We start from the raw sequence: 20,397 nt of genomic DNA, 5'->3' as shown, positions 1-20,397 counted from the left end.
AATAAAAAATAGTTATAGTGGAGAAATGGTAAAGTAAGACAATAATGTACTCCCTCCGTCCCGGCTAAGATGACACATTGCTTAGCCGGCACGGGATTTTAGGAGTTATTGGTTAAAGTGTTTAATTGGAGAGAGAGAAGGTGGGTGTAAGTATTAAAGTAGAGAGATAAAGAAAGATGAATATTTTAATAGGAGTGAGAAAAAGTGGTTGAGTGTATTAATTGAAGAGAGAAAGTTACCAAAAAAAGAAATGTGTCATCTTAGTTGGGACAAACTAAAAAGGAAAACGTGTCATCTTGAGCGGGACGGAGGGAGTAGATAAGACTCTTCTCTATATTATTCTCTCTCTTAATTTACCATTTCTCCTCTTTAACTATTTTTTATCATTTTTACAAAAAGAGGGCAGAAAAGTCAATGGGACTGCTAAAGCGGAACGGAGGGAGTATTAAATAGTTAAAATGGAAAAAGAGTAAAGTAAGAGAGAGAATAATATAAAGAAGAGTCTTATCTACAATATTTTCTCTCTTATTTTTCTTTTTCTCCACTTTAACTATTTATAATTATCTTTTTAAAAGGAGTGCGCAAAATGAAATGCCTCTATTACTGTGGTAATAGAGACGTTTCTTTTAGAGCATCTCCAATGGTCGGCTAGCGACCGGCTAGCCGATTTTTCGCGCTGGCCGATCGGCTAGCCGAACCATTGGAGGCAGCCAGCGCAAAATCGGCGAGCGAACCGGCGTGGGCTGGCCGATCGCTCGGCGCTGGCCGATCGGCCAGCGACGATTTTTGTTTTTTTTAAGAAAAAAAATAAAAAAACTATATAAACGCGATTTTCGTTTCATTTTCATTTGCACCACTTGTTTTAACGAGTTTTCTCTCTCTCTCTCTAACTTTCTGTACAAGAGCATCATCGAGCGATGAGTAACGCGGGTGGTAGCGGTGGTGGTAGTGGTGGTAGTGGTGGGGATGCTGAGGAGTACGAACGAGGCTATGAATGCCTACATGAACCGCGAGATGGAGCGGTACATGCGTATGGTGGAAGAGCAGGCGATACCTCGCCCTCCACGGGTTATCCACCGCCGAGCAGTGATTGATCGGGATCACGCCGCTGCACATCAGCGGCTGTACGGCGACTACTTTTCAGAGAACCCGCGGTTTCCCGCCAACATGTTCCGGCGGCGTTTTAGAATGCGCAGGGAGTTGTTTATGCGCATCGTTGGCGCATTAGAGCGTCAATATCTGTGTTTCCGCTTTAGGCACGATGCGGCTGGCAGACCCGGCCACACCCCTATTCAAAAGTGCACGGTGGCAATCAGGCAGTTGGCCTACGGAGGCGCGGCAGACATGTGGGATGAGTACCTCCACATCGGTGAGTCGACGGCCCTAGAATGTCTGAAGGATTTCCGTGGGGGCGTGATAAACGTTTTCGGTGAGCAGTACCTTCGAAGCCCTACTCCCGAAGATTGTCAGAATTTGATGCAGATGTACGGGGAGAAGCATGGGTTCCCGGGATGTTAGGCAGCATAGATTGTATGCATTGGGAGTGGAAGAACTGTCCGACTGGCTGGAAGGGGGCCTACACGACCGGCTACAAGTCAAAGAATCCCACGATAATCCTCGAGGCCGTAGCTGATTACCGGCTGTGGATCTGGCATGCGTATTTTAGGGTAGCGGGGTCAAACAACGACCTCAACGTCCTGAACTCGTCTCCCCTCTTCAACGAGAAGTGCCAGGGCGTCGGTCCGATATGAGCTACTACTTGGCGGATGGGATATACCCTCGGTGGCCGGTCTTTGTGAAGACGATCAGGCAAACAAGTGATGAAAAGAAGGCCTACTTTGCGGAACGACAGGAGTCGGCGCGCAAGGACGTGGAGCGCGCATTTGGTGTGCTCCAGTCTCGATGGGCGGCAATTAAGGGTCCAACGCGTTTGTGGGATGTCGGATGCGTTTCCCAGATAATGTACGCCTGCATTATCCTGCACAACATGATCGTCGAAGACGAAGGCGTACAACTGACTAGTTGGGCCAATGATGATGAAGCCGGTCCAAGCCACGGAACGGCCACCCCTAGCGTATGGCGTGGGGTACCTCTCGATGAAGCCGGCCGCCTCAAGGAATTTGCCAACATGCGCCAAGTGGATGCTCATATCAACTCCAAAAGGATATAATTGAAGAGTTGTGGGCACGGATGATTGCACGACGATAGTTTTTTTTCTTTATTATGTACCTTTTTAAATGTAATTTTTTTTATCTATGTACCTTTTTTAAATGCAATTAATGAATTTTCCCGTATATGTCTCGTAAATTTAATCCCGTAATTTAATCGTAATTTTAATTCCGTAAATGTAGTATTTTTTTATTTATTTTTATTGCGACTGGCCTATGGCTGGCCTAAATCTGATGTGGCAGGTGGATTGTTAGTGCTGCTGACGTGGCAGGGGGAGAAACTGTTGGCCGATTTCTGGCCGAAGTACCATTGGAGATGCTCTTAGGCACGGAGTTTAAAAAAAATTGTGTAAGATGAGCTAAGTAAAAGGAGAGTAAAGTGAAAAATGAAAAAGGTAGAGAGATGAATAGAGAATAAATTAAGAAAGAGTAAAGTAGGTGTGAAAAAATGTGTTACTTTTACTAAAAAAGGAAATGACTCTATTACTATGGAACGTACCAAAATGGAAAAATGATTATATTACTATGGAACGGAGGGAGTACTTGTTATTAGTTTGCTTTTTTACCTTCCGTAAATACTTGTCTCATTTACTTTTGAGATAATAGCCTCATTTTTACAAACTCATTCCTCTTATAATTTTTTTATTATATTCCATAGAAAAAATAAATGGTAGTTAAAATAATAGTGAACAATGAGACTCATATTATTAGTAGTGTTTATGATGAGTTATAGTGGTATAAATTGTAAATATATTAATATTGGATAATATGTTGGGGACGATTTTTCATAAATGAAAATGTCATACTATAAAATATGAGATGGCGGAAATGGAAAATTCACATATTTTTATAAATAAAATGAGTGTAAAAATAAACTCAAATTTCAAGTATTATATTTTTAAAATCATTATCGAGTTGAAGTTTGATATTTAACGGGGACGGAGGGAGTACCAGAACTTTTAAAATTTGATAAGGGAAAATGGTTATTGAGATATTGCAGCAACGAGTTAGGGGTCACTGCAGGATGGCAACTGCAGCCTACAGGGAATGTAAATGATTTCATTAAACAAATTGAGAGGAGATATTCTGGATTTTATCGAACTTATTTATTTATTTATTATTGACATAGACTGCCATATTGCTATATATGGATTTGGCCCATAACTCTGGGAAGATGCACCATCTTTTTAGGATAAGAGCTTCGCGGTTATTATCTACTATGAAGTACGTCTAAATTATAACCATCATCTTTAACAATTCTCGCAATAATGAATAATTCATGCAGAATCCTTTGCATAGAAGTGCACACAACGAGAATTACAGTATTTAGGAATATCGATTCGTAATATCAAGAAATTTTTTAAAATTTTATTTTTTTCTATGAATTCCGGTTACATTAAAACTCATCACCATGTCATTTTAACGTAGACAAAATCTGTCACTGCGGAAAATAACAACCACATATAAAATTCGTAATATTATTTATCAAATTAATAGTAGTTCGTGAGAAAAAAAAAACAAATTTTTAAAAAATTCTAGGAGTTTGATATTAGGGGCCAATATCATTTATATTTATACTTCTCATTTTACTTATAACCACTCATTTAATAGAACACTTAAGAAATTATTTAATACTACTATTAGTATTTTACTTCTATAAATTCTAATTTAAATTAGTAAAATTACTACCGCTGCTACTAAATATAATAACTTTATCTATGTATAGTCCTAAAACAATGGCAGTTTGTGTAAGTGATTTAGTTTAGAACCAACCTAACAAAGTTTGAGGTATTTTCGATGAGACAGTTCTGAATTAACGAAAGTTGAAACCATATATAGTCAACCTAAGAGCATCCACAATCTGGCAGCCTATAGCCAGCTCTATAGAAAGCCCTATCCTTCGCCACATCATCATTTTATCCTCCATCCCATCCACCTGCAGTGGTACGTCCTATAAGCCGCTCTATAGTTTTAACTCCTATTTTGTTTTTTTTTTTATATAATTTTTATGTTTGCAAATATATCAATTAGCAAAAATAAATATAAAAACACCACAAATTAAAGGAAAATCCTACCGTCAGTATTTATTTTTTATTTTTTATCAATTACAGATTTTGTCTACGTTAAAACTTCATTTTTTTAAAAATTATTTTATTATTTCAACTCTATATATACGACTCGTTACACTTCATTTTATTCACACCACTTTCTTCAAATTTTTGTTTAATCTAATTTCGTATTTGTCATTTTAATTTGATGGGCTAGGTTATTGGCTAGGCTATTGCTAGCCCATGATGACGTGGCAGAAGAAGTTTTGGCTACGCGTTTGCTAGTCCACGACCACTGTGGATGCTCCCATAAAAAAAAGTAGTTAACCCAAAACTTAATTCGTGTAAGCATAAAAAAAAGCCATAAATCACAAACAAAAAATTGAAACAAACATAAATGATAGCTCACCCAACTTTCACCGTGGACAACCACTTAGATCAAACTACACTAGAAACCCATTTCTGCAAAGTGGCTAAGTCAATAATGCAACCATAGCCATTGATATGGAATTCAAAGGATAACATAACCCTATAGGGGAGAACACTCACAATGAAGCTACATTTCAAAACATAAAAAACTAAGCGCAAGGAAAAGAGAGGAATATCTATACTTGTGCGAAAAAGGAAATAGTAAGAAACTAGGATTTTAAAAAGGAAATAAGAAACTGGGATTTTAAAAAAAGGCAAAAATTGTGCATCAGGGTGCGCCATCTGACTGGGTGGAGCTTGTCCCGCGAGCCACAAAGTCGGGTGGAGTGCTACCATAACTTACCCGCCAGGTGGGCGTGTCTACGTCTCCATTTCAGCTCCCAAGCGATGCGACCTTCACACATACACCCCTTCATTCCCATCTTGCCCTTGTCTTCACCCCCTAATTGATCCGCGGTCCTCGGATATGGCCGTTGCACTTGATGCTGAACATCTGTGCTTGGCTGCTTGCTCGACAAATACAATTGAAGTGGGAATTGCAAAAACACCTTTACATGCATTGACAGCCAATCGAGGACATCGATTTGATATTGAGACCCACATCTTCAAAAATAGCATAATATTCCAAATGTATATATCTAATTCATTATAAGCTCTAGGTAGCCATCTATGTCACAGTTATGCTATTATGAATGTTATTGGCTTTATTCTAATATATTTAAGTCATTTTACGACCATAAAATAGTACTCCCTCCGTCCCACATCACATTTCCCTTTTTGGAAAAAGTTATCTCTTACATGAATATACAAATTATATTTTCTCTCTTCATTTAACACACAAAACAAAACCTCCTAAAATCTCGTGCCGTCCCACAAGTGTGACATCTTTTGTGGGACGGAGAGAGTACTTACTAGTACTATTATACTCGGATGTGTTTTTTCATACAAATATTAAAATAAAGGACATTTAAAATGTACTCCATGAAATGCTCTAAAACACAAACAAAAGTAAAATAATAAATCCATATAAATGAACCGTTGGCGGTTTTGTTTTTGCCATAATTTTCAAATAGTATCCATAGGTAGCGTTCGGTTCATTAGACAATATAATAATGACATATGCTACAATATAGTACAAGTCAAAATGATGTTTGTCGGGAATTAAAGTAGTTGGGGTGAAGGTGAGATGGTTAATCATGAAATACAATACAATCTTGAACCTTTGAGAAAAAGACAACCTAACAAAAGACAAGAATAGATATGACTTTTAGTCACAAGTAATCTTGTCAACTGAACGATGCCTTATTATACTCGTGAGCCCGACTTTCTTGCTGGTATTTCTAGCAAATGCATCATTTTACATGTCACTCCAAAGAGTCCAAAGAAAACAGACATTTCCTTTTCTCCGGTTTCCTATCTATCTCGATCTATACTCTTTTGAGGAGTTGACATAGCTGTGGTCGTAGTGTTGGCAGCTTAATATAATTAAGAATCACTTCACATGAAGAAAAAGTGGGGAAGTCATATATTTATTGAAGAAAGATTAAAATGGAAGCCAAGCCATGTATAGAAACAGAATCGTCCTTTAATATATTGCATGAAAAGTAGAAGGCTTAAGGCCCAGGTTTCAAGTTCAAGATCAATCAATGGGCTTTGACCAATGTTAGAATTTTGAGCCAGTTGCTGGTCATGCAATTCTTGGCATATAAAGCCAGCAGCAATCATTCACTTTATGAGAAAGTGAAAGAAAGAGACACATCCAAATATCAGAAACTGGTCAGATTTGCTAGATCGAGACTAGGGAATGCCTATCCTCCATCCAGATACACACGAATACTAAAATCTCCTCTTTTGTGAAGAAAACTGAATTGTTTTTAGTAAAAGTTTCAGTTATAATAAAAATTCTAAATTTTTGTGTACCATGTTGACAGAACACAGATGCACACATCTCATTCCTCCATCCTCGAACAAATGCTATCGTACCATAAAAAATAATAAACCCGAAAACGAATAGCTTTCTTCTTACCCTCAATTAGTTACTGCATTACTAAAGGATTTGCATCGATGGCAAGGTTAAAATGGAAAGTTTGACATTAATTTTCCATAAAATTTTGAAATAGAACAGTTATTATTATTATTTCAAATACAACACTTGTTATAGGGATGGAGCGTGTTCGTAGCTAGCAGTACTTGTATAACTAGGTGTAGCACCGTGCGATAAAGCAATCTGGTCAGCTTAGCCACTATGACTCTTTATCAAGTTCGACAAAAGAAGACGATCACTAAACGCGACAAAAATGGGGTTTACTGCATGGAACTCTTCATGGGCCTCAGACCTAAAGAGATATTAAATGCATAATAATCTAATAAAATATCCATACTAGCAACACAATGTGGGACCCACAGTCACTCTCTTATTATCTCTATAAAGTTCTAGTGAGTTCACAGTCCCAGCTATGGTGGAGGCTAGTGTTCGTATGGATTTGTTCATCACCCCATATGGTCCCCTACTCCTACTCATTCTTGTCCAACCAAAAGGCACATTTTCTGTTTGTAAGCCTTTTGTAGCTTAGCTCAAAACGAGGATCCCCCATGCCTTATCATTTTAGCAAATATTTGTCTCACCAGTTCCATAACTACAATAATGGACCTATAACACGTATACTAGACAGAAACACGTTGAGCAACAACATGAATCAACTTTCTTTTGCTTACCCGTGGAGTCGCTATCCAGCTATAACATAACAAATTGCTGCTACTTCAACTGCTCCGAACTAGATGGAACCTGCATGGTGGTAATAACTAATAAGCATATAAGCTAGGGAGCCGTAACTAAATCATAGTCGAAGGTAAATAGTTGACTCCCAGTTATATGACATTCCACGTTTTCACGTGGAACCAATTTGGGATTCGGATTAGGTGGTATATTCTCGACTACACTACATGTCATACACCTGGCTTGTTAACTAGGATTACCCTGTGCAGGGGAAAGGGGGTGCATAGCGTCTAGAAAGGGTCGACAATTGAATGGATGAGGTATAGCAAACCTGTAATGATATGTAGTTCATACGAGCACAACAATCGCTAGATATTTTACAATGATATCACAACATGATATGACTACCCAACTTCCTGATAACAATTAATATTTGTAAGATAGCATTTACAATAAGGTGTCAAAGTATGGACAAGCACAAAAAGTCCAAAAGCATCAGCACTCAGTAATGGGATAAAATCAAATTGTCCTAATCCAAGCTTCAGAGATTGCCACTCTGATTCGGTATAGATCTGATAACTGAGATCAACTATAGAAAGAAAAAGGAATATAGAGTGGTTAACATCATATCCTAGGGGCAGACTAGGGCATTTAGTTTGAGAACTCTGATAGAACACTAGTAGCAAGCAAGACAGCACAGTCAGCTGAGGAAACCTTCTATAATCAAATTCTGAAGATAACAATTCTCAAGTAGTAATTTAATATAAGGAAATCTGATTAAATTTCATGCAAGGAATCAAAGAAAGGGCAACAGCAACAACTAAGGATATGTGCCTTTATACATTGAGCATGGGCAGTGCATGGTTGTGGTTAGCAGCCGAAAAATATTTTTTCATGTAACATAACAGTAATTTAAATTGCACATGGCTGTCTAGTCAGTGTGACACACTCTCTTCAGCACGTAATTGCCAAAAATGACTTCTTAATTAAACCAGACTCTTCAACACTATCCATGTGGCCAAGAATTTCTGCTAGATGCTTGTGTTCCTGTCCCTGCACAAACAAGTGTTTCTAATTTATATGAGAAGTGTTGATACAAGGACCACTATTGAGTTTCGGTGCACATTTACAGTCCATTGTCTATATAACATAAGTATAAAATTAATTTGGGTTCCACAAAACACAATCAGAAGGGCGAGCCCAGATCCAAACACACTTAAAAATATACCGCATAATGAGTCTGAATTCTAGTAAGGATACCATCTTAGGGATGATCTCACACAAGTTTTTCCTGCAATCTAGAAATCCAAATTGGTGATACTTGCACCATCCCGTAACATACATCTCAATGTCTCAGCCAAAGATGAGGGAATAGCTCAAGAAGTTGGACAAAAATATCTGATTGCATTACATCACCCAAATTTTTTTGGGAAAGGTGCTAATAAGAGTAAAACAAAGAGCTCAATAAAAATATATTGACGTTGATTGCCAAGCCAAATTCTCAGTGAGCATGAGTCCTTTACATGGCCCAAGTGTAGAAATATCTATCAACTACTTTTGGCATGGGTATCCAATCCTCCTGTGTAGCCTTACCAACTACAACTTCAGAATGAAGTGATTGGCAAAGAGTATGCGATAAGAATTCCCCACGGCCAATCCTATTATTCATATGGCTATTGGACCATGGATGTGCATTTAGGTAAATACACAATATAAATCAATTCATCATGATAACAAACCGTAGTCACGTACAAAAATTAGTATTCAAATTGACATTATTAGTTGCCATGCCACCAACTCTGAGAAATTACATATGCTCGTGGAAAATATAGCATCAACTTGTGGGTCTTGAGGCCCATTATACAATGTTGACAGAGGATATCCAACCATAGTCTTGGAATCTTCCTAATGTTCCCTCTCTGCTGAAACCAACTTAGAATCCTTCTAGGAATTCTACACTTCCCATTTAAAACTAGATGACGAAAAGGAACTCAACATGTCCCTCTATAAAACGTATTCTAAATATCCTCTTTAAAAAAAGATTCATCTATTCAATATCCACAGCCTTTTTCAATCTCGAGTTACTTTTCTCAGATAACCATCTCTGGTCCAGCTTTCACAGGAAAGCTCAATATGACGGTAAGTACTGGAGTCCTAGTTCTTGATGGAATGACAAGGAAGAAGCCTAGAATGATATAATATTAACTTTTGTCATTTGTTACAGTTCCTGAGTTGGATGCATCGTAAGTTGACGCAAAACAGTCTGGAGCCAATGAAGAATTCCATAATAGGTAACTTAAGCGGCATCAGATGTTCCTCTTTAAAAAACTGCAGAATAGATTATAGAACATCAAATCTTCTTTTTTTCATGCTCTTTGAATTTAACTAATATTCAACAATATAACAATTAGAGTTTTAATGTAAATCATTCTGAGTCATTTCAAACAGACTCAATTTGCCTCAACATGCCAACAGCTCGAGCTGAATAATTTGCATATATGTGTTATAATTAAGGAAACTCCTACCCTTGAATACACTGGTTGGAAATGTTATCTAGCCTGTTTCTGTTTAACACAAGTGACACCCATGCAAGAGAATTGAATAGTATAAGATGGCTTACTAACAGGACTGTCATTTTTATTATGATTTCAGGAAACCCTTGTGGTTGTTTATCAGTGCAGACATTTTTTGACGAGAAAAACTATCATGTAGAACCAACCAAGTATTTGTATCACTCAAAAAACAACTTTCACAAGTCTTCAAACAGGTTTGAATCTGATGAAGTTGAACGGCTGTTCCAAGAGGAACTGTTTGAGCCTTTTGAATTTCTTGCAATTGGCACCTTAGGCATGGAATTACAAGGTACAGATCCCCCAACACCAACACTGCCAATGCCTTCCGATGATTTGACCAATTATCGGATAGAGATAACCGAAAATGATCTCCAGCTAATAAACTATGAGCTAGAGAAGTTTCTTGAAGCTGCAGATAAAGAGTTAGCTAATGAGACATCTGGACGGAGTAGTCAAGCAAGCATAATAACCCTCAGCAATAAGCCTATAGAGGGAGAAGATTCTGATGGTCAGACTTTCTTCACAGATTTTCCTCTCCAAAGTTATCTCTTAGCCAATTCAATTGAAGTAGCGGAGACAAATAATGCGACAGGGAAAGAAAAAACATCCCTTGAAGATCTCTTTAGGAGGAATAATATAGCCCACACTGATCCAGCAAGGGAGTTCAAAGGAGCAGAACAGCGCTCAAGGAAAAGAAATGTCACTTGTTTCATGAAAAAAGTGGTAAAGAAGTTCCATTCTTCATCCAGCAGCTCAACAACTACTTCTACGGATGGAGATACAGTGCCCATCTCAATGAAGAAAAAGCTCTCTAAGGTTAGCTTACCCCTGCTCATCAGCCTAGTAATAGTACTAAATATCAAGTTCTATTTTCTGTTATTGTTTTCACCACTTCAATAGGAAAAATCATAAACTATTACTCATTTACAAAGGTCACCACAAGAAAACATGCTAATATATTAGAACTGCAAGTTGTCAAGTTGCATATTTTTTAATATTTTATCCGTCTTTTTGTTCTTATTTAAATATGAATAGAATCATTTCGAAGTTCCTCAACTTAAATAATCTTAGCATATTCCAAATTAATCTGAGATGATTTGATATTAGTAGTCTACACTCATACCTCTAACGAATTGCTGGTACCTTTCCTGTTAAACTAATTTACTTATTCTTGTTTGAATTAAGAAGAATGATTTACTATAATGATTGAATATGAAACAAGCTCTCATTATATCGTTATAATTTAAATATTTTATATTCTGATGAATGAAGTGTCTGTTGGGGAATCAATAAACAATCTTGCACATATAGTTGAATTTAATACTATTTCCTAGCACAATCATTGCAGTAAAGGGATATATGTAAAACAACAATTTTCATGCTGTACATAACACAAAAAACCTTCTGCACATCTGGGGCACTTACAAACATCAGTGAACTGGAACCAAATACCTTACATTATACTACTGCTTAAATAATACATAGCAGAAGATATTCTGCATTAAAAAAAAACATGCAACATGTTGATTAAACATCCGGCATAAAAGTTGGTTCCTGTGGAATCATCTATAGTTCTAGATTTGCAGCTACTACAAAAACCAGCAGTTGATTTAAGTAATCTTTATGACAATAAATTAAACATGTGAAACACATTTACTTGTTCAGTCTGAGGGATCAATTGAGAAATAAATGAAATTTCAGAGCATAAGTTTTTAAACTTTATACTACTATAATGGATTTGGATGCAGGTTCTTAAAAAGCTGCAAAGAAAGGTTCACCCTGAGGATATGACTGGTAAACACATTCTCCATAAAGATGTCTTCAAGACCGAAGTAGTTGATGGAAATAAGATGCTTGGTCCAGCTCCCAGAAAAACGAAGGAAAACAGTAAGAAATTATCTTCAGATGATATCTGCAAAGGTTCTTCAACAACTAATGGAGGGCACTGGATTAAGACAGATTCTGATTGTAAGTTAAATTGTGAAATAACATGCATTATGTTCTTGATTACATACACTTGTCTAAATCAATTTTTCTCTCCTTTCTCGGGTATCTAAATAACAAGACTTGGTCCTGGAGTTGTAAGGACCGAAACAATAAAAGCAAGGCAGGCATCCAAGTTTAATTCGACTTCCATGGGTGGAGTTTGCTCGGGTATGTGCGTTTGTGAATTTATCCAGCAGTGAAGTCAGAACTGAATAGGTTAGCAGGAAATAAACTAGGAGTGTCTCCTAGCCAGTGTGATCTACTGTGAAGTGCTATGGTAGTGGATGGTAATGCTATTTGTATGGTTGTATCTCGTTCTTCTGTACAATTAAAACTCAATTATCGAAAACAATGCTATGTTTGTACTAAAAGCTATTTGTTCAATGCATTGAGTGCTTGTATGACTATAACATTGCACAAAAAGCTTAGAATAGTATCATATTTGAGGTCTCCGTAACTTTTATCAGTTGCATGTCAAAGGTTTTAAACAGGTTCCCGTTTGTTATGACTTATGAGGCTATCATCATGGAAATTAACACAAAGACCACTTTGTCCTAGCCGCAATTACTTTGCACATCTTATTTTCCAGGCTTCCAGCTAAATTGAATATGCTTGAGATGAGACTATGATATGAATTTCACAATTCGCAGCAGACTACTGTACAGAATTAGAATCTCCATCTCATACCTTAGACCATCTCCAGACTCCAATGGTACACAAAAAACCTAAAATGGGATAGACAATTAGCTCCAATGGTACTCCTAAATCAATCCCATTTTCGGTTTTTGAGTAAAAAATACCTAATTTTAGGTTTACACTAAAACTAAACCAAAAACTTTTTCAAATTTTGTGAGTAAAAAAGGCATAATATAGAATATTCTTTTTGAGTTTGAGTTTAGTGTAAATGGTTGGAGTAAAATCATATTTGATGTGACATTTACACTAAAATGTGTTTGGGTTTTAGTGTAAATGGTTGGGGATGCTCCTAACTACAGAAGATTAGTTGATTAGAAAGGGAAGACACATAATCAAATAGGCAGGGATTCTCTCATTAATAATCCATTCAGACTGATCTACTAGAGGTTGAAATCACAAAATTATTGCCTAAATCAATCACTAATTACAAGTTGAAACAAAATCCAGAAACACATTTCACTAGCATAGCATCAATAGAACGCATACAGGGAAATTCCGTACTCATTTCGAAGCAGGGGTAATCGCATGCAATTCTGCGGTCTCCAATTCTTTTCGAATTTCAGCTGCAATTGAAAGCACAAAACAATGCGAATAAAACAAAATTAGAAGCAAGTGAGATTGAAATGCTAATTTTATGCCATGAGTTTAATCTTCCATAAATTGAAACAAAAATAATGTATGTAAACCTGAAGCAAAGCGGAGACGAGAATGCAGTTGACGATCTGTTAATCGGCGATGAGGAAGACCGTAGGCTCGCTATCAGAGAGGTGCGAGAATTTGACCACTGATTTTCAGCTGGTGGATTAACGAAGTACGGAGTAGTATTATGTTTTCCCACCGAAGAAATTGATCCGGAAATTAAAAAATAAACAATGCAAATTGAAAAAACAGTAATTCGAGCATCCAATGAAAAATCACTAAAACACCTCTATTTTACAAGACTACAGCTCAACCACGTGTCAGCCCATTTTGAAGGGCCACATTTATTTATTTATTTATTATTACTATTATTTAAATCACGAAACCGTATGAGTTTTAATGTATAATTGATAAAGTAAGATAAAAATAGAAAGAAAAAAGATTTGAGTATTGTTAGTAGGAAGTGAGATTCGCCTTAAGAATTTTTTTTCTTTAAATAGAAATAAAATTAGTCTTTTTTAAATTTAAAAAAAGATAAATACTACTCGGTATAATTTATTTTTAAGTGACGGATGGAGTACTTAAAATTGGCAATATATCTAAAAAAACATTGGTTGTCAAGGTCAGCGACCAATGTTTGCAATTTGTATTGTTAATATCCACTCCAAGTTATGTATAATTTCTTTTACTCTTTTACTCCTTTTCTATTAGGCTGTTTCTTTTATTCCCTACAAATATGACATTTTACATTTATTTTTTTATCATAATTAATATTTTTAATAATTTGGTATTAGTTTGGAATTTTCATTATTTTGTTTTGTGGTTATATTCTACTCCATTGTCGCCATTAGAAGTCTCCAGTTCATTTTTACTTTAAATGTAGGTACATCTTATATTCTATTAATTAATTCCACACATATTTTATATTCATATATTATTATAAAACTAATAAAAATGAGTTTTATGCTCAATTATTTTTGCTTTCCACTTTTATTTATATTTCTTATATTCTGTTTCAATTTTAAATGAGACTCTTAAATCTTAATTGCTAATGGTGGACGCGGAAAGTATAAAATGTTAGTAATTTAAATTTTCTATACAACTAGTGGTATCTAATTCTAGACTGTGCTATATCCACTGAAATTATTTATAATAAAACTCGTACCCAATTCAATAATATTGGATCCGACACTATAAATATAGTACTTCCCAGTTCAATAATATTGGATCCAACACTATAAATACAGTACTACTAAATTAGAAACACCATTTTCAAACATATATAATATTACTACTAAAATTAAAAACACCATAGTCAAACATATACTACTACAATATGATTCTTTATCATACCAAACGAGAGAAAAAAGAAAAGACAAATAAAAATTCTCTCCCTCTTATGCATGGTCCAGTGTCTCAAAGTAAATTAGATAATGGTGGTAATTGACACGATTAAGCCGCCACAAACTTTTCTCATGTATCTAGACTACACTCTGTTATTTTATGTATGTAACTTTTTCTTACCTTAATTTTGTTGGTCTTATCTCACGTGTTCGACTCCAACGACGTTTCAAATTACGCTGTGCGATTTTGTTTGCATAATCAACACGGCCTTAATTTGTGTTTCGCTTTTAGTCCTTCTAAAAATTAAATATTATAAACATTTCACGACTATTACTATAGAATAAATCTTCATCGAAAATATATTATTTATGATGTTTTAGACCACTTTTAAAGTTCATAGAAAATATCAAAATTGAGCCAAAATTTGTGATTTTAGGAACCAAATCATAACATTCACTTACTTTCTTCAAAAAAAAAATAAAAATCATTTACTTCTTACTCACATTTCTTTAGAAAATTAATAGTACTGGTTTGAAAGATCATATCTCATGATTAAATATGATACTCATTACTCACATTTCTTCAGAATATTAATAGTACTGGTTTGAAAGATCATATCTCATGATTAAATATGGTGCATGAGATTGAATCTCACAACTTAATCATGGATGAACAATCATGTGATAACTAGACATAACCACTCCCCTCCAACTAAAATAACCTTACAACCACTCCCTTCCGACTAAAATAATCTTACAACTTTCTAGATGGATTATCATTAGTATGATAATTAGTAATGACAATCGAACGTCACCTTATAGAATTGAGTCCCATATTCTACATTCTTTTTCTGAACACTTATTTATACCGGGATGTGATCAAATGAAAACTCTAAATATTATACAAACTCAAAACTATGATCTGGACCATTGAAAAATGTCAACAGATCACAAAAAAAATCAACAGGAAAATGTCAACAGAATTTCAACGGTAGTCAATGATTGATGCTGTGTTGATATTGTGTTGATACTGTTGACATTATAATCTTGAAATTTTACACTGTATTGATATTGTATTGAAACTGTGTTGAAACCATGTTAAGGAGTTTTGAGTTTGTACAATATATAAGTTTGCATTTTATCACTTCCCTATTTATACCTATTTTGTAATAGTCGTATCAATTCTTTTTTCTAAACACTTACTTTATATTTCGCAAAACTCTACCAATCCTAAATCGGACAATTAATGCGGAGGGTAACATCAGGTGTTAGGAGAATGATGGTATAATTAAATTGGTGGACGATACATACCAATCCATCATAACTGTAGTGAGACACCCACCTGTATATTACATTCACGTACAATACTACTACTTCTATATTCCATGCTCCTATATATTTCAAGCCGCCCTATTTTCCCATATTTGGACCACACCTTCGATCTTCCATATATTTTACCTCTCAACCTTCATTATTCCTCTCCTCTCTCTCTGCAAAATGGAAGACCACACTTCTAAACTCTTTCCAAATTCATCTGATCCATCTCCCAACATGGAGGGTTTCCATATGGAATCTAAGAGACATAATTATAGTGTTGATTTTAGTACGAGATCCCACATGGCTGAGAAACCTAACACGGCAGCAGGGAGGTTCTTGTCCGAGGAAAGCAACAGCGATGGGATGAACATATCTGCGAAGAAGATGAAGAAGAAGACGGGTGAGAAGAAAGTCAGGAAGCCAAGATTTGCGTTTCAGACAAGAAGCCAAGTTGATATTCTTGATGATGGTTATCGTTGGCGGAAGTACGGCCAGAAAGCAGTCAAAAACAACAAATTTCCTAGGTATATTTATGTTCTTTTTTTTTTATTGTTGTAATAAAAATAAGTTTTCTACTATAACTAATTAGTAAAATCAGTGATTTTAACAGTGTATAGAGATGCTGCTTAAATTAATTGAGGTAAGGATTTGATTGTGTTTGCTTGTTTATAGTTTGGAAAGGGAATTGTTCATCAAAACATGCAACAAAGCTAATGCCATTAGTAGTATTATTTGAAAGGCCATTATAATTATAAGGTTTTGATAGAACGCGAGAACATTTTGCAGTTTATTGTGAAATTAATTGTATTAAAAAGAGAGAAATATTTGTCCTTCGTGATATTCAATCCAATAACCGTAAATGGTTGTTCGCTCTCACAATAATAAATTGTTTTTGTGTAACCTTCTTCCTATATATATATACACATATCACAAAAGCACACTACAGATAGCCGTTTTTATCGTGAGAAGTGAGAACGGAGAATGTTGGATGAATGTAATACCATATTCAAATCTCATGAGAGCTGAAAATTTCATTTATTTAGTTATGCTCTGATTGCTATTCATGTCAATGTGAATATAGTGATTTTAAGTGTTTATTGTAACTCAACCCTATGATAGAAAGGGAAGAAAGTGAGGCAACTATAAAAGTGAGAAATTGTGTTATTGATGGCAGAAGTTACTACCGATGCAGTCGTGAGGGGTGCAACGTGAAGAAGCAAGTGCAAAGACTATCGAGAGACGAGAGCATCGTTGTCACCACATATGAAGGGAACCACAATCATCCGGTGGAAAAACCAAGTGACAATTTCGAACAAATTCTCAGCCAGATGCAGATTTATCCTCCTCTTTGAATTATAATTGTAAAACTCTAGTTATATTATACATATATATCATGTGATAAGATCCTAGAAGAATATTGTATGTAGATTAAATATGTGTAGTGCGTCTATTATATATTTCAACCAGAAATAGTTATCTCTTTCTCTCATGCAGTTCTTATAGTGGTAGATAATTCTCATTTCTATTATGAAGACATTCTTGATTGATTAATTTATTCCAAGTTTTAGATAATTAGTCAAGATTTTGATTTTTTGATTTTTTGATTTGATTTTTTTTTATTTTTGAGGGGGGAAATATAGCCATGAATATTACTTAGCTAATCAAACCAATTCTTGATTGATATACTCGATTGTCATGACAGTGCTCTAGGAACGTTCTGCGACTGGGTAAAAATCCATGGGCGGAACATATTGTTTATCATTCTTAATACAGATTTGCAGGATGTTCTTGCATCATTCATTATGATTTGAAGACAATAATAATCATGCATATGTGGACTCGTAGCTGGTATAATTTGATTTGTCCATACATAAATCATTATTTCTTTTCATACTTTTCTAGAGGATGCCATGCATGTTTATTTATGGTTAGAAAAGTATTCTCAACCTTATGTAACAGACTTTCAACACAGGCGCTCGTGTTGGTCAAAAATTTGTGTTGCCACTTTATATACCAATATGAGTAACTAATAATCATATGTAAAACTACTGAGGCAAAATATGGAAAAGAAGAATGAAGAACATCCTTGCATGCCACTATTCACCATGAAAATCCACTTCTTGCCTTGCTTAACGCATCGCTAATTCTTTTCAAATTCAGACCAACTCAACAAGCTCCGATTTTGGTAGTTCCGCAGATGAATTCATCATCATTGTCAACTTGCCAATAGTCAATCATCAAATCCGATTTAAAACCAATGCCGGTGTACACAACCATAACACCGATAAACACAACTACAAGCCAGTGACGTTCACAAAGAGCCGTGACAATCCTGAGATGCATGAACATAGATAGGTACAAGGCCAAGATAAAAGCACTTATATTGATCAACTCAGTTCAAAGTCACAGTAACACACCAAAACTCAACCAACTTGGAAAAAAGATTGCATTTCTCAACAGAAAATCTCCACTTCCCCTGCCTGAGATTCTACACAAAGGCTAACTTAATCGTGATGCCAAAGATCAGCAAAAGACGGGAGCTGCAATATATTACCACCATATATCAGTTTTTCTTCAGTAAAAGCCCCTTAAAAATGTATCACAGCGGATAAACCTACCTTGGGAAAAAATTCATTAAGAACAGGATGCACAAACCAGATCAAAACGTTTCTTTGAAAAAGAAGATATCCATTATACGCGCATAAAGATTTATTGGGATTTCACATGAAATGAATCAACATAAAAATTATCAAGATTTCACATGAAGCTACATAGGAAAATTGAAAAACATCAAACACATGCCTTTGCTAGGCATAAACTGAGAACCTAGTGCTTAGTCTTTCTTAGGGATATCTTTCTCTGATATTTCCTTGGGTTTTGCCTTCTTCTCTATTTCCCTGCAATAAGATCAAAACAAAGTTAGCTACGGCTTAGAACACAACAGCTAGTAGCATACTCAGCTCCAGGTTACCAAATTGCAACTGAAATTGATAAAAAGATTATTTTATATCACTAACGCTAAACCAAATTCTATCACTTCTATTCCAGAACATCAAGCAGTATTTAAACATAATTGGAATACAAAATTGTGATAATCAGCATCAGAATCCCGAAAAATAGACCTTAGATTGTTCAGAAAATTCAGTTAGCATCTCATTGCATCAATAAAAAAATTAATCACCAAATAAAAATATTAGAATTCGTATATACTCTTCATTCAACTTAATATCCGATAAAAATCAGAAATTTCTTCATTCACACAACACAGATTACAAATCAATTCTCAAAATAACGACAGAAATAATTCGTAGAAAATAAAGCAATTATGCGGTGCGTACTTAGCGGCGGAGGCGGATTCCTCCTCGAGCCAGTTTCGGATTTGGCGGACGTTGCGACGGAAGATGGTGGCGGATTGCTTCACATCGCTCCGCAGCAACAACACGACGGCGCTCACTCCGGCCACAGTCAGTATGAAATTCGTCAACGCCATTTCTTCTTTACGATTCGATTAATTCCACTGAATGGTGATCACAACAAGATTGAATCGCGTCGTTATATCATAAATCAATTCGATTTCAAGGGTTTTGGAGAAATGAAAATTAGAAATTTGGTAAGCGGAAATGAAGTTTGAATGCAATCAATTTGGGCCTGGCCCATATATATAATGGGCTACTTTCTGTTGGGTCACTAACCATACAGTATTTATTTAGCTTTTTTAATGGATCATCATTATCTTTTTATTTTATCTTGTGTTGATGGATCCTCATGTTTGATTTTTCATGTTTGGTTTCTTTCAATTTAAGACATTGTACAAGTGGAATGCGTATGCATACTATGTAAAAATCAAATGATTTAAATTCGGCAAAAAATAATCAATTCGTTGAGTGACACTATAAACTAATCACAATTTAGGATGCAAAAGAAAGTGTTCCTAATTGGAGGATAAATTATCTTAATTTTTTATATTTTTTTAGGACGCTTCTATTTGTCTCCTGTAGTTTTAGTTGCGACACCAATAATAAGAACATTTTATGAAATGTTGGTGATATAATTAGAAATATAAATTAGCGTCCTTAATAGCACTAAAAAATTGTCTTTCGCCGTTCTTTTTATTGTAGTGACATATTTGCAAAGAGACGTTTGTTCTTTGTATTCGTAGGATTCCATATGTACAGATGCATTTTAATCTTTGTTAACCAAAATATGAAACTGAATTTCAAGTAATATGTGTAATTTTTAAATGCAAAATGAAAATATGTGAATATTTTGAAAATATAAAGTTGATGGTGGCCAAGAAAGATACGTATGTGCTAATGTAAGGATATGCATTTGCATATTCTCATGCATTTTAAAATTTTGTTTTTTACCAGCTTTGGCTTAGTGATTATCAAATCCAGACGAAGAGAACTCAAAAGGTTGAATATAACCCCCTCCGTCCGCCATTTATACTCCCATTTTGATTCGCTATGGATTTTAAAAAAA

At 35.3% G+C, this 20,397-nt stretch overlaps 3 protein-coding genes and 1 long non-coding RNA gene across 6 annotated transcripts; 2 read left to right on the top strand and 2 right to left on the bottom strand.

Moving 5' to 3' along the window:
• Positions 1 to 8,104: 8,104 nt before the first annotated feature.
• Positions 8,105 to 13,489, bottom strand: LOC125201290 (uncharacterized). Its single transcript, XR_007172862.2, has 3 exons — positions 13,303 to 13,489; positions 13,118 to 13,179; positions 8,105 to 8,414 (listed from the first exon to the last, which is right to left on the bottom strand). It is a non-coding gene; the product is annotated as an uncharacterized LOC125201290 (long non-coding RNA).
• LOC125201287 (protein LAZY 1-like) lies at positions 9,586 to 12,606 on the top strand. Its single transcript, XM_048099336.2, has 3 exons — positions 9,586 to 9,652; positions 10,014 to 10,750; positions 11,683 to 12,606. The coding sequence occupies exons 1-3, from the start codon at positions 9,598 to 9,600 to the stop codon at positions 11,989 to 11,991; spliced, it is 1,101 nt and encodes a 366-aa protein (XP_047955293.2). The 5' UTR covers positions 9,586 to 9,597; the 3' UTR covers positions 11,992 to 12,606.
• Positions 13,490 to 16,039: 2,550 nt separating the features above from the next.
• LOC125201289 (putative WRKY transcription factor 43) lies at positions 16,040 to 17,487 on the top strand. The gene is made up of 2 exons (XM_048099338.2): positions 16,040 to 16,439; positions 17,090 to 17,487. The coding sequence occupies exons 1-2, from the start codon at positions 16,096 to 16,098 to the stop codon at positions 17,265 to 17,267; spliced, it is 522 nt and encodes a 173-aa protein (XP_047955295.1). The 5' UTR covers positions 16,040 to 16,095; the 3' UTR covers positions 17,268 to 17,487.
• Positions 17,488 to 18,271: 784 nt separating this feature from the next.
• On the bottom strand, positions 18,272 to 19,517 carry LOC125216590 (uncharacterized). Of its 3 annotated transcripts, none has more exons than XM_089064372.1 (3): positions 19,254 to 19,517; positions 18,742 to 18,812; positions 18,272 to 18,455 (listed from the first exon to the last, which is right to left on the bottom strand). In XM_089064372.1, exons 1-2 carry the CDS (start codon positions 19,403 to 19,405, stop codon positions 18,749 to 18,751), a joined length of 216 nt encoding a protein of 71 aa, XP_088920498.1. In that variant the 5' UTR covers positions 19,406 to 19,517; the 3' UTR covers positions 18,272 to 18,455; positions 18,742 to 18,748. The 3 variants fall into 3 exon arrangements, with proteins under 3 accessions (XP_088920498.1, XP_088920497.1, XP_088920496.1); XM_089064371.1 differs by having other exon boundaries at positions 18,718 to 18,812; positions 19,254 to 19,516; XM_089064370.1 differs by lacking the exon at positions 18,272 to 18,455 and having other exon boundaries at positions 18,607 to 18,812; positions 19,254 to 19,516.
• Between the last annotated feature and the right edge of the window lie 880 nt (positions 19,518 to 20,397).

This window comes from Salvia hispanica, chromosome 2 (assembly GCF_029641045.1).
Source record: "Salvia hispanica isolate PSC_SH4W2 chromosome 2, Shi_PSC_v1, whole genome shotgun sequence".
NCBI lineage: Eukaryota > Viridiplantae > Streptophyta > Magnoliopsida > Lamiales > Lamiaceae > Salvia > Salvia hispanica.
Note: the sequence above shows the minus strand (reverse complement) of the source record. Positions and strands in the feature narration are given on the sequence as shown.